General features: G+C 35.0%; 1 protein-coding gene across 3 annotated transcripts in view; it reads right to left on the bottom strand.

Moving 5' to 3' along the window:
• Positions 1-14,524, bottom strand: part of UVRAG (UV radiation resistance associated) — a 330,550-nt gene that overhangs the window by 147,090 nt on the left and 168,936 nt on the right. For all 3 annotated transcript variants that reach the window (XM_079105194.1, XM_079105195.1, XM_079105196.1), the window contains 3 exons: positions 4,209-4,293; positions 1,123-1,210; positions 178-238 (listed from right to left, as the gene is read on the bottom strand). In XM_079105194.1, the coding sequence (XP_078961320.1) occupies positions 178-238; positions 1,123-1,210; positions 4,209-4,293 (234 nt within the window). The remainder of the gene's footprint in view (positions 1-177; positions 239-1,122; positions 1,211-4,208; positions 4,294-14,524) is intronic.

Raw genomic sequence — 14,524 nt, 5'->3', positions numbered from 1 at the left:
CAAATATTCTGTTATATCTTTCATTAGGGAATATGACCCACATACTTCTACGTGGGAGGAGACAGAAGGTCCAAAAATACTTATGGACAAAGTGCCAAGCAAACAACATTTCAAGATAATTCTATCCTCATATATTATATGCACCAAATCTTTAGAAGTAAAAAAGAAATAAAATACCTTGGAAGTCCTCAGAATTAGGTAACTTGACACCACATACAAAATAATCCTTATGCTCATTCTGTGAATTTAACCAAAGAGTAAAATTACTTCTTTTTATATATAAAGGCAAAGCAACTCTAAGTCAAATATCAAAGAAGTTAGCAGGTCAGTGTTGACTCAAAGATAATGCTATCTTAGACTCCAAATATTATCATATTTGTTGAAACAGTTTGATGAGTACATAATCATTCATTATACTACCTTCCTGTGGTTACGCAATAATTGAAATTTTCTATAATAAAAATATTTGAGACATCATATCCAGGGGAAACCATGTAAAATTATCATGGTAAAAATACCTTTTGACTAATTCATATCTATAAATGATTTAACAAGATTCTGTGAGCAAATTCAAATCCTGTTCATTTTCTCTGAAAATTAGTCTTTTAAATCAATTTTCATTAATAAGAGAACCATCAAATTTAATATATTCAGTTCTATAAAAAGAATCCTAATTAGTTTTAAATAAGTTTTACTTTTTGTATTTATTCTAAGAAGTAATTCAAAATGTAACATCCAGATAGTCACCCTAGGAATATCTTAATAAACACCAATAAATATAAATTAATTAGCTATTTTATTTTTAAGGCACTGCACATGCATCTGCAGGTAGATATCAGAAATGTTAGTAGTGGATAATCTGGTTAAGTAAAAAGATTAAAAAGAAAAAAAAATTAGGCAGTTTTCTATGATGATCTCACAACCAAACTGATGTTAAAAAAAAAATCAAACAGTGATTCTGCCAACTAAGTATTACTATACATTTAAAATAGATACTAGTTCCTGAATGAGCCCCAAGGGAGCTTATGATTAAGACTAGTATGAGTTTTTCATTGAGAGGAAACTTCAAATGGAAATCATCTTTTCAAAAAGAAAAATCTTTTTAGAAAATATGAAACTTACCAAATCAATAGGGTAAATGTAGGAAAGCTCAGAGAGTAACTGCCTACAACGAATTGTCAACTGAGCATTAGTCTTCAGAAAGAGTTCTCTAATGAAGAAAGAAAAAAGTACTTATTAAAAAAATGTGACTGCAATTTCACAATAGACAAGTTATGGAACTGACCTAGGTGTCTTTCAACAGATGAATGAATAAAGAAAATGTGGTATAAACACACAACGTAGTTTATTCAGTCATAAAGAAGAAAGGAGAAAAGAAGAGGAGAATGAAATTATGTTATTTACAGCAAATCAAATGAATCTAAAGAGCATCATGTTAAGCAAAATAAACTAGGCTCAGAAAGACAAGTGTCATTATGTTTTCTCTCATATGTGGAGGCTAGAAAGAAAAAAGGATCTCATAAAGATAGAATGGAGACCATGAATGTAGGGGAAGAGAATTAGGGGGAGGGTGTAGGGGAGGGCAAAGAGAGGGACTGGCAAGTAAAATTAATCAAATTATGTTATATACATGTACAAATATGTCACAATAAAATCTACTATTCTATATAAAATGCACAATAAAAATTATTTTAAAAACATGCTTGCATGCTTTGTAACATTTATTTCTACATAATCAAGGCAGAGAAAGAGTAAATGGTCTACAGACCACAGAAAATTAAGTAGAGGTAAGAACAATATCTACCAAAGTTCTGAACTCTCTCTAATATCAATTAAGATATAAAATGAGGGCTATTGTGTATGCCCAGCACCATGCTAATGAATGTAAAGGGCACAAATAGTAATTCATTGAGCACCTAGTACTACATACCCAGAACATCACAAATGTTATTTAATTATAACAACAGCTTTAGTAGGTTGATATTATTATACCCATTTATAAAATAAGGATACAAGATTTAGAGAGGCTGAGTAAACTAAGCAAGGTTTTGTAGACATTATTTAATGAGGCCAATTTGATTTCAGAAAAGATCCATATGGTGTTTCCCAGAAAACAAACAAAACAACAACAAAAACTATTCTTTCACTCACCACTCTTGCTGTAATTACCTCAAAACACAATCTATTACAATGTTAGAAAAGTAACAAGAACAAATAAACAAATAATTGCAACATGAGATGACCCAACTCTCTTCTTGAACTAAAAAATATGACCAATAGGGATGTAGCTCAATGGTAGAGAGCTTGCTTGCAGGAAACCTTGGGATTCATCTCCAGCACCACACACACACACAGAAATATGACCAACACATAAAATACTCATACAATAAAGTATCTGCTCAATTAAAATACATCAAAAATTTAAGAACCAAAATAATTTAGAAAAAACTATAGGTCAAAGTGAAATGGAAAAAGTGTAGAATCATGTGAAGAACACTTTGGTACAGTATGAAATAACACATGGCCTTTGTTCCAAATCTCAATCACAGAGCACCTAAACCCTAGGAATTTCCTGAGTGACAGGAGTTATTTTGTTGTTGTTGTTGTTATTCATTTAAGCCCACACTGATCATACCTAAGTTTATGACAATGAGGTGACTTAGGGTGGAGGGTACCTACATAATCTAAGGATAGAATTGGTCATTAGAAAGACCAATTAATTAGAGGGTTGGATTTTCCAGTCCTACCCACCCATCTCTAAGATGATGGTGGAGGAGGTCAAGGCTGGAAATTAAGAGCTTTGAAACTTCTGAGCAAGATTTGATGAGCTTCCAAATTGTGGGGTGCCTTGAGGATGGTATACCAGGGCAGGCATGAAGGTTCTCTCATACCTTGCATAATGCCTCTCTCCCATCTGCCTGTTCATTTGTATCCTTTTGTAATAACGTTTATAACAAATCAGTAAACCTAAGTGTTTACCTGAGTTCTGTGAGCCACTCTAGTAAATTACAAATTAATCAAACCAGAGGAGGGGTCTATGGGAACCCAGTTAATTCAGAAGCACAGGTCACAATCTAGGGCTTGTGACTGGTATCTGATTAGGAAGAGGGGGAAGTCTTGTGGCAGACAGTATCAGAATGGCATTAAATCACAGGACACAGGATTGATATTTGCTGGAGAATCTGGTGTCAAATATTGTATGTAAGAGTAGGAAAAGCACTTTTTCCCCCCTGTATAAGCAGCAGCTCATTTGGCTTTGCTAATGAGCTGGAGAGTTACTTCCCCGAGTTATTTTCCTCTTTGCAAATTGATTATTAGGACGGATGGTCCCTGTGGTTCTTTTCAGGTCTAATACTCTTGAATCTTCAATTGTTAAGGTTTCTCAGAGAAAAATGCAGAATGGAAAGATTCTTCAGGAAAGTGAGTCAAGATAAGCAAAGGAACTGAGGTGGCAAAGGAAATGAGGTAGCATGTTTTGGGACAAATAAAGAGAAAAACCATTAGCAACATTCTATGTTAAGGAGCACCTAAAATTAACTGTAACTGTACAATGACAATTTACTGAAGCCTGTGTGAGACTGGAGCAAAAGAATCATTATAGTGGGCTGAGGTTGTGGCTCAGTGGTAGAGCACTTGCCTAGCATGTGTGAGGCATTGGGTTCAATTCTCAGCACTGCATATAAATAAATAAATAAAATGCAGGTCCACTGACAACTAAAAAAAAAAAAAAAAAAAAAAAAAAAAAAAAAATTAAAAAAAATCACTATAGTAATAAAAAAAATATGGTAAAAATGGTATTTTAAGAGGAGAGGTCTGGGAGCAACATGGAGGGAAACTGCAATGGTGGAGAAATTGAATTTTGTAAGTGATGCTGAGGTAACCCAAATGAGTTATCAAGAAGCAGGAGTAGCGGACTGGGGTTCTAGCTCACACATGTGAGGCACTGGGTTTGATATTTAGCACCACATAAAAATAAACGAAAGCATGCTATCCATCTACAACTACAAAAACAAAATTTAAAAAAAATAGAAGCAAGAGTAGGACAGAAAAAACTATTAAAGAAAAAACTATAAGCTAAATTGCACTCAGATGACAAAAAGAAGATGCAAACATTATGCCATGGTACTGCAGCTCAGGGAATTTAGAACAGTGTTCGTACCTCCGATAAATTCAACCCTCATAGCAATTTTTCTCAGTGTTGTATTTACCTTTTTGCCGTGCACTCCTTCCTCAACTCATTTAGGGATTCCTTCTGGAGTTGAAGCTTGAGGTGCTCAGTTGAAAATGCACTTCCTAGAAAAAGATGAAAGGAGACAATTCCAGATGTAGCAACGCAAGTAGGACTATTAAATCACAACCACACAGGTAGGGGCCAGATCCTGATGGTGAGAGGGAAATAAAGAGTGAGGAGGCAAAGCAGGTTGGGCATAGAGGTCTGTAATTTTCACTTAAGTCTAGCCCCTTGCAGGAACCCAGCAGGGGTAAAAGACTCTCTATCCATAATTTCTGAACTGATGAACAAGAAACTTTGACGAGATCTCAAAATTCAGACTTCCTTTTTAAAAAAAGAGAGTGGTTAATTTCATTTCAATCATAAATGCTATATAAGAACATTACTGAAAATACAAAATGTAGAATTGGAAAAATTACCTGCATTTTGATTAACATAGTTCATAAATATTAGTAGTTTCCATGAACTTTCATCTTGTTTATAAATACAAGTAGTTTTAGTGAAAATCACAGGTTATAGGAAATATGTTTTCTGATTTTTCCACATTATGTCACAAGCATTTTTACATTCTGACAGACAGTCCAAAGTTATGGCTGTATAAAATTTAACTCCATAGTTGTGAATTATAAGAATATTCTACCTTTGATCTGCTACCCTCATTATCCCAATCCCACTACAGAATATTTAATTGCCTTTGTTTGCTTTAGATTTCTAAAGATTAATATGTGTTTATATTCCTGAATGTTGTGTTTATATCAATTTTTAGAACCTCCATCTTTGAATCATAAAATCCTTTTATATCTTTCTACTCTGAAAAAATGAGGGTTTCTTACATTCTTGACAGTCCAGGACTGTCAAGAATTATGATTCATAATTCATAAATATACAACTCAGGAGGCCTCAACTGCAGAGAAAGAGACTTAGATCTTAACACACTAAGTTTTATATTTCATGATGGAGTTTAGTTTTGTGAACTGTGACCCAATAGGAAAAAAATTCCAAACTCTTCTGCACACCTCCTATTACTACAGGGAAGAAAGAAGACAGGATAAGTGACCAAAATACAAAGTTTGGACCTTAACACTAAATCCACCAACCTAAGCAGTTTTATCACGTTATTTCTAAACATTCTTCTCATTTCTCAACTTTAGAGTCCAGTAAATGGAAAACTGCCCCCCAAAACAACCTAATCAAGGAACACCACTTATCTTCTTTAGCTCTTAATATAATTCCTCCCAGAACTTTACCTTAATGACTTTATAAGACACTAAGTTTGACACCCACATTCACATACTTTCAACAGAAAGGCTGTGAACTCTTCCACCACTATAAAAATGTGCAATATTTTCTTCATCCCAAACAAATTACGCTGCCTCAATTCTAACAGTGCTAGCAAAACCACAAATAGGGACCCAAGACAGATCTGGGATTCAAAATACATATTGGTATCCCTTTTCCTCAGTTTTGAAGACTGTTTAGAATATGTAATTACACAACTAAAGGATAAAATCCTTGCAAATGTGGTAGGAAAGAAAATTAAATGTAAAATAATTTCTAAATAGCTAACAAATAAGTTAAACAAAAGAGAAATATGGAAGAAAAATATAGGTCTTCTTTGTATTCTTAGTCCTGTAACTTTTTTGTAAGTCTGAAATGATTTCCAAATAAAGAGTATATCCAAATCCAGAATAGGGTCACCTGAGAGGCTCTAATTTTCCACAGGCTTTATCAGATTCAAGGACTTAGAAATCACACCGGCACCACCCCTCCAACACATATCAAGTTCACTTTTCTATTAAGGGGAATATAGTTCATTGGTTATAGGGTTGAGTTCTATAATAAAACTGAACAAGTTGGGGTTAGTTAGGCTCATATAGATAAGAATTAAGATACCTCAGAAAATTCGACCTAAATTCTAAAAGGAATAACAATACTGTGGAAATGATGTACTCAGTCTCTATGGAGGGTATTGTTTAGGTTATATAACTGCCAGCCTGAATACATATGACTGATGTTGTATCCTTCTAAGATGTAACATCTGGAAGCAATAATATTAAAGATGTGAATCATATATATATATATGTCCTGCATCTCATCTAGATTTCTCCTTAGATTTAGCATTTATCTGTGATTTTTTGCTGGAATCAATCCTTCCTAAACAGTTGCAAAATAATGTCCAACTCCAGTACACCCTCCATATTTATTAGTGCATTCAGCCTTCTCTAAGCAAGAGTCCTTCTCCCTTTTCCCTGAACTATTGTGGATTCTTCTTTATTTTTCAATGATTCATAATTCATAAATATACATAATTATTTTGGTGCTAAGTGGTTCCAGATTTTGTCAACAGCACTATCTTCAACCTGGCTTCAGTGTCCTTGTGACATGCTACCATCCTGTTATTTGAAATACTACTTTATTATCTTAATTTCTGTAGGATCAGTAGTGACACCCCGTTATTCCTGATATTGATAATTTGTGCTTGCTTTCTTTCAATGTGTTCGGTCTGACTATAGGCTTATTTTAGTAATCTTTTCAAACAACTATCTTGGTTTTATTGATATTCTCTACTCTGTTTTCAATTCCACAGAATTTTGTCCTTCATTTCTCCCTTCCTTCTACTGGATTTGGGTTTATTCTTATTCTAGTTTAAGGTATAAGTTTTGATTATTGATTGGAAACCTTTCTTCTTTCCTGATACAAGTTTCAGATGCCATAAACTTCCCTCTAAGCTTGCATTCCTTCACAAGTTTATATGCTATAGTTTCATGACTTATTATAGTGTGTTGGGTAATTTGTAAATATTTGGAATTGTTAGATATCTTTCGTGATTTCTAGTTTATTTGTTTTGGTGAGAGAACATACTTTATATGTTTCAATTATTTTGTTTTGTTTTGTTTTCTTTTGTGGTACTAAATATGATTTAACTGAGTGTTCCAGATATTCTTGGGAAAAAAGTATATTCTACAAGTGTTCACAGGAGAAGTAAATTGAGGGTGTTTTTAAAGTCTTTCATTCTTAGTGACTGTCTATTTGTTCTATCAATTACTGAGAGACGGGTGTTGCAGTTTCCAATTAAATTATGCATTTGGCTATTTTTCCACCAACCACAAGAAGTTTTTATCTGTCCCCTGGGACTGCAGAGTTTGGAGCTCTTCCCCCAGAAGTTTAATGCTTTTGTTCTTAGAGAAGGACCATGCTTTTCCATAGCCACCCAACTCTTCCAGACCTAAACCTCAAATTAACTGCCCTGCTCACAACCTTCCTTCTGAATATCCAATGGAGGACAATGCAGAAGCTGTGGAGCAGATATAAACGGGCTCATAATTGCTAGGGTTTCACAGTAGCCCACTAACTATTTGTTAAAAGCTTTAGTTGAATTCTTTTACCTTCTTATACAGTGGTCCTAATTTCTTCCCATGCTCTGCCACTGGTGATTGGTACTCACATCTTCTCTCTTTGGAGGTACCTGTTTTTCCTTAAACACTGCACTACTGCCCTGAGACCTTTTTCTAAGACAGTTTCAAGAAAAGTTATGATCTTGTACAGCTTCCTATTATTGTTAGGGTTGACATAAAACTCCTTTCAGCTTCCTATGTGCCAGGAAGAGGCTGGAAGTCAATTCTAAGGATATTAAGTTTTTTAAAGCTCTTCTCTGTTCTTCGTGTTGTTCTGTTCCTTTTGGGTCAAGCTACTCTATTTTTTCAACTTGGTCCCATTTCTTCAATTTTCTTCAATTATCTGATGACCCTGAGTTTCCCTTCAAATTCATGAAAAGTGATTAGATTGATTAGTATAGATAACTGTGATAGATTTCCTTTGAAGCTGAAAAGATTTATGTTAAGAGGCTTCATTCCTCAGTGCCAGCATGGTATAAAACAACAGGTCCTGTTGACAATAGGCTTTCTTTCAGGGTATATGTGCCAAGAGAAGGTAGTACCTTTATTTTAAACTGAACAAATATCAAATAAAGAGAATTTTGCTTTGAGATTGTATTATTTTAGGGTATTTCACTCCTAAGTAGAGCTGACTTTCGTGTTTTCCTCTGGGTTGGTAATAATTAAGTTCAGTCACATTAGGCTCTGCTCCACCATTCTACCATTCCAAACACTTACACCAGGGGACCTAACTGGGTCAAGAATTCGTTAGGTTTAAGCCATTAAAGCTTGTTGTTATAGGGAATTACTCCAGATACACAGAAGAAAGAGAATGGCCCAATAGGTTCAATACTCTGATTACCGATCTAGTTAGTTCCTGGTCTCTATACTTAAAAATTCTAAGCTTGAAGTCTCTGAGGGCTCTCCATGTCAGGAACTCTTCACTGCAGCCTCTGCCATTTCTGTTCTTGGCTGCAGTTTTTCTCTACTTTAGCTTATTCATCCACAGTTCTATCTACTTTGTGACTTTGAGAACTGTGCCAAAATCTTTGTGAGTCCGATGGTCCTCTCTTTTTCACCATCATCACTGATTTATCCTTTATGCATGCTGTTATTATATCAATGGGTCATTGAAAGAGAAAGAAAGCAAATGCATGTGCCTGGTTCATCATCTTCCAGAAGTGCTTTCTAAAATGTCTGGCCCTCTCCAGGCAAATGCCAACATTCCCCTCTGCTAACAAAGAAGGCCTATTTGTTCAGAAGGAACACAAGTCAGGTGTTATAATCTTAATAAGCCGGTGTCAGGGTTGGCTTCTGTAAATCTAATAACCAAGAACATGAATGTTGCTTCTACCAACAAAAGATAACAGACATTTCAGGTTCTCTCTCACTAGAGTTTGATTTGAGATTGGCCAATGGCCAGCTCCTGTCAAAATTACGGTTAAAGCTAATAAGCCGTCATTTTGGGGGTTTTCCAAATCAAGTCAGATAAACAAAAAGCAATATATCTGGATTTCTTTGGCTTTCTGTATTATTATTTATGATGCTGCCCTTCTCAAGGGTTAATAAACATTTCTTACTGTGATTTGCAAACAATGAACTATATTTCATTATGATATTTAACATGTTATACATAATTAACTGTGTGCTAAATTCCTCTCAGAATCTAGTACTAAGGGAATATTTTTCCTCCCTTTAAGGAACTGGAAAATTTCCTTACAACAGGCAATGGGAAGCAACTGATACCTTTCATAATTCAATACAACTGGCTTGACTGCTGAAGTCAAAGCTGATTTTAATTCTTATTGGGTAGATTATATGGGGACACAGCACTGCAGTTAGAAAGCCCATAGACTTAGAAATCAGATCTGGACTGAAATTCTACCTACTTCCAAGACTTTAGATAATTCTTAATTTCTCTGCTTCACCTTCCTCCTACATAAAATGGGAATTTCACTTTTATTCAATATTTCTCTATGATGGTCCATGAAGCTCCAAGTGGGTAGAGAAAACCAAATAACTTGCTTGACTGGTTTTACTTTAAAATAATAAACAAAGCATAAACAGGCACCATGTCCCGCAATCCTACTATAGTTCCCTAATGGTCTGCTTTCCATTCATAGAGACGACCAGTCCAGAAGCCTTCCAGTAAAAGGAAAATGACCTCAATTCACACCATACTGAAATAATAACAGAAGATTTCTTCAGAGTTCTACCCATCGCTGATAATGTAAACTCACTTGTCCCTAGGTTATTTTCTCAGTTTTGTCCTCCTGTTCAATGGATAAGGCAAAAATTTCCAGGTATAATGGGTTCCATCTCATTTTCATCCCATCTCACATGATTCTAAACACATCATGTTCCAGCTACAGGGCCTCCTTTAAATTCCACAGGCCATGCCCTCCCTTCCCACATCCAGGCCTTTCACTTCCTGGTCTATCTGTGTCGTCCCCTCACCCCTTATCTTGTAAGGTTGACCTTAACCAAACTTTTCCTGGGCAATCACTCTTAAAAAAAGAAAAAAACGGGCCCCATAGTTACCCTCATCACCACAACTTGTTTCTAATACTTGTCACAATCTGATATTATCTAGTATCTTGTACTTATCACAACTAATATTATCTAGTTTATTGTTGGCTGGTTATTTACTATCTCACCCACTACCTAAGTATCTAAAATTGGAAATCTCAATTCCTTCCTTCTTTCTTCACTTCAGTGGCTGCTTTTCCTCTAGTATTTACATTGTTGAATGGTTCTACCATTCAGAAAGTTGTCCAAATCACACATTAGAAGCTATTTCAAGTTTTCTCTATTCTCTACTCCAAACCAGTAAGCTATGAACAGTAGAATCCATCATCTAAATGTCTCTTGAATCTATATCTTCTCTTCCCTTTATAGAATTTGTTTAGATTTTTAAATTATGTACTGCTTAGATTACTGAAATAACTTCCTGCCAATTCTCTTTCCTCAACTACACAGAGAACTTTCTAAAATATACATTCTAAAGTGTACTCTGTACTGCATTCATCAGTACAGTCCTATTCACTCTTCGCCTTTGAGAAATTTACATGTCATTTTAATACATCTCTGAACCTTTCAGTAAAAAGTTCCTTTACTTGGGGGTGGAATATTATGGGTTAGATATGAAGTGTTCCCCAAAAGCTCATGGGAGAGTGAACAAAAGAACACTCAGAGGTAAAATGATTGGGTTATGAAAGTCAATCAGTGTATTGATCTACGTGAGTGGATTAACTAGCTGGTGACTGTAGGAAGGCCGGGTGTGGCTAAAGGAGGTAAGTCACCAGGGGTGTGACTTGGGGGCTTAGATTTTGTCCTTTTTGAGCAGAGTGCACTTTCTGCTTCCTGATAACAATGTCCTGTGGAGCTTTCTTCCACCACATTCTTTTGCCATGATGTTTTGCCTCATTTCCAGCCCAGAGCAATGAAGCTGGCTGGCCGTGATGGAGACCTTTGAAACCCTGAGCCCCAAATAAACTCTAACTCCACTAAAATTGTTCTGTCAGGTCTTTTGGTCACAGTGGCAAAAAAGGTGACTAAAACACTTCTTTAGGCTCTTCTATGGATACTCAAACAAATCCTTAGTGGAAGGAACTATCTTCAATTGAAGGAATTACTTTCCTTTATTGGAATTGCTTACAATTCTCTATTCTACTTCCATGGCCTGAACATAAACTGCTCCCTATACCTGTAAGGTCTCACCTTTCCCCCACCTAACTATTACATACTCTTACTCAGTATGTCACTTTCACCTGAGTTCTGATTTTTTAGATGGATATCCTCTATATTCCTATATAACACCCTTTATGTATCTCTGTCATATACTTATCATGTCTGTTATGATTCTAACATCTCACATAGTGTCTGGCTCTTTTTAAGTGTTACATAAAAGATGAGTGAATGAACTGACAAGGCACCTGCATGCATACACATGCACACGTGGATGCACACACACACACACACACACACACACTTCAACAAATGAGTTCTTGTTCCACTTCCCTTTCATGCCTTATGGTCTCTTTTTACCTCTATGTTGGACTATCTAATTGTAAATGCATTTTCGTAAATACCACTTCCTGTGCTTTTGGGGAGTAAGTGGAAAAAAATATTATGACAAATCAAAATATAATTCTGTCAAGTGACATGTTTCTACACATCTGTACCTTCCATTGGCGAAGAAGAAGATTTAAATATGACAGTTTGCCTTTCTTACAGTCCAATTAAGGCATTACTGGAATTATTCATTACTAACGTATAAAAATTTATTCATCTAGAAAATAAAATATGAATTTTGCTCAGGGTCCATGTGATCCCCCTCCATGCTCCACCACCATAAGCTTTTACTGCCTTTTATAAGCTACCTTCAATGCCAACAGCTAAAAGTAAGAAAACATTAAAGATGTAAATCCTAGAGAAATAATGCCTTCAGGTCTAGAAATTTTTGAAAGGCAAATATTAATAAATTTGAAGGAAATCTGTTTAGGAATTTCTGTAAGATGACTGTAACATCTGAAATGTACAGATCAATAAAATTTCAATTTTACCACCATTTCTAATAAATGTGGCTTGAGTTAAAATTTGTGATAAGTATTTTTTCATAAAAAACGTGACAACTTAAGTGAAGGAGAAAACTTAATGTAATGCTTAATGACATCTTCATAAGTTCAAACAGAAACCTATGGCTTTTTGACCGAAACTTAAGCATTGACTCAATTACCTGTGAGATTCTTCTTTTATCTGAGACACAGGACCGAAAAAGGAAAAAAAAAAAAAAAACCCAAAACATTGCTGACTAAGCAGCAGCTAATTGAACAGAACAAACTACATATATAGGTCACCCAAATTACTCAAACTTATTGAAAAATGAAAATAAGAAACTGTCATACTGATGGGAATTTCTCATAAAACATCTCTTATTTTGGCCATCCCTTCTGATTCACTGAAATTATCAAGAGAAATGTATTTTCCTAAATCTAACCAATGAAACCTGATGTATTTGACCTCTTCTACACCCTATGTCATCAAAACAATATGTTTGTTTTTGCTCGAGCTTACGAAAGGGAACTGGAATACCTAATAGGAAAAGAGTATGGTTGGTTAGGGAATTCTAATAGAACATTCCCACCAAATACCATAATAGACACTCTTTTTTTGGGGGGGGGTATCTTTAATTGCTGATAAATACATTATTGTTACACTCTGAATAACAAAGAGACTCCTAAAAGTAAATAGATCCACATCCTATCTGCCAATCCTATCATCTGAGATAACCAGAACATTAGAGCTGGCAGAAAACTATATAATTCAGATTTTTGTTTTGTTTTGTTTCTGAAGAGGAAGTAACTCCCAAAAGATTGAATGGATTATCTAATGACAAACAAAAATGGCAGATATTTCATGCAGAAGTCTTTTTTTTTTTTTTTTTTTTTTTGTGGTGCTGGGGATCGAACCCAGGGCCCTGTGCTTGCAAAGCAAGCACTTTACCAACTGAGCTATCTCCCCAGCCCTACATGCAGAGGTCTTAATTAATTAAGTGCTATCAAATCAAAGCAATCTTTGGGGGAAATTCACTTAATCATTATTTCCTACAATGAAAAGGAATATAGTAGAACAAGGTTCTTTAGCTATTGGTCTATGGGCCAGATGGAAACACAGCAAACTATCAGTTTACAATTTTATTAAGTAGAAAAAATAAATGCTTTAGGATCAGAGAAACCTACATTTGAATTTGTATCTATCACTTGATTTTAACTTTGGGAAGTATCTGAGTTCCAGCTTTTCTTATTTGGGAAAAGGAGTAAAAATCATCTCTGAGGCCTATTTTAAGATCTAAAATATCTGGCATGTTACAGGAGTTCAATAAGTTATCTGTTTCACAGGATTTATGTGGGAGTCAAATGAATATACTTTTCAAGGTTTTAGCTTTATTGAGAAAAGCACAGAATTTGAAGTTGAAAGGTCTGGGTCCACATCTCCGCTTTCCTCCCATTTTTTGGTATGTTTCTGGCCAAGTCATTTACTTCCCAGTACCTCATATGTAAAATGAGGGTACCAACATTTGCCCTACTTAGCTTTCAGGGATGCTTTGAGGATCAAATAAAATCTTCACACACATTCCAACTGTATAGTAATACACTCAAGTTATTTTTACTATTGAGAAACTAATTACATTAAAAGTAGCTGCCTCTTACAAAGATTGGAGAATTGTGCTTTTGTAAAATTAATAATACTTTCAGCACCACTGAAGTATTACTGTATTTTTATGAACATCTGTTTATGAAAGCCCTAGATTCTACTGAACACATTTTCTTAAGAATTGTGTTACATATCATTTTTTAAACTCATCTGCACTTATTACTCTTTAGAGCAGAATGTTGACTTGAGTACTACATTTCCACTCACGAGCTCTGGAGAGTTCCTCCCAGCAAGTTGCTTCAGTTTCACATACTTGATTCTAGAGGACTAGTACGTGCACAGAGGGTAACTACAAGGGATGGAAAGTTTAAAAAGTGAATCCTAACAAGATGATACTCAAGCCATTTTAACAAATATTTTTATTTAAACATCAAGGTCTATCTTGGAACACTTCAGAGACAAAAAGATTTGGTCTGGTCTACTTAGGGGTACAATTTGGTAGCAAACATTTTAGACTGCAAAATTAAAAACAGGATACATGTCTTAGAACAAACATTTCAACCTGTTAAAATAAGCCAACACGAAATTAGAAAAAGCATTACTAGTTCTGTTTTAGTGCCTAAAGTATCACAGTATCACTTAAGAGTATAAAGAAATCTTATCTCCCACTTAAGTAGTAATTGTCATGCCATAAAAACTCTTTAATAAATATTAACAAAAACAAAGAACAAAAAAACCCATTGAAAACATATCAGGAATGAAG

Source organism: Sciurus vulgaris (genome assembly GCF_902686455.1).
Source record: "Sciurus vulgaris genome assembly, chromosome: 11".
Taxonomy (NCBI): Eukaryota; Metazoa; Chordata; class Mammalia; order Rodentia; family Sciuridae; genus Sciurus; species Sciurus vulgaris.
This window is presented reverse-complemented; position numbering and strand designations above follow the sequence as displayed.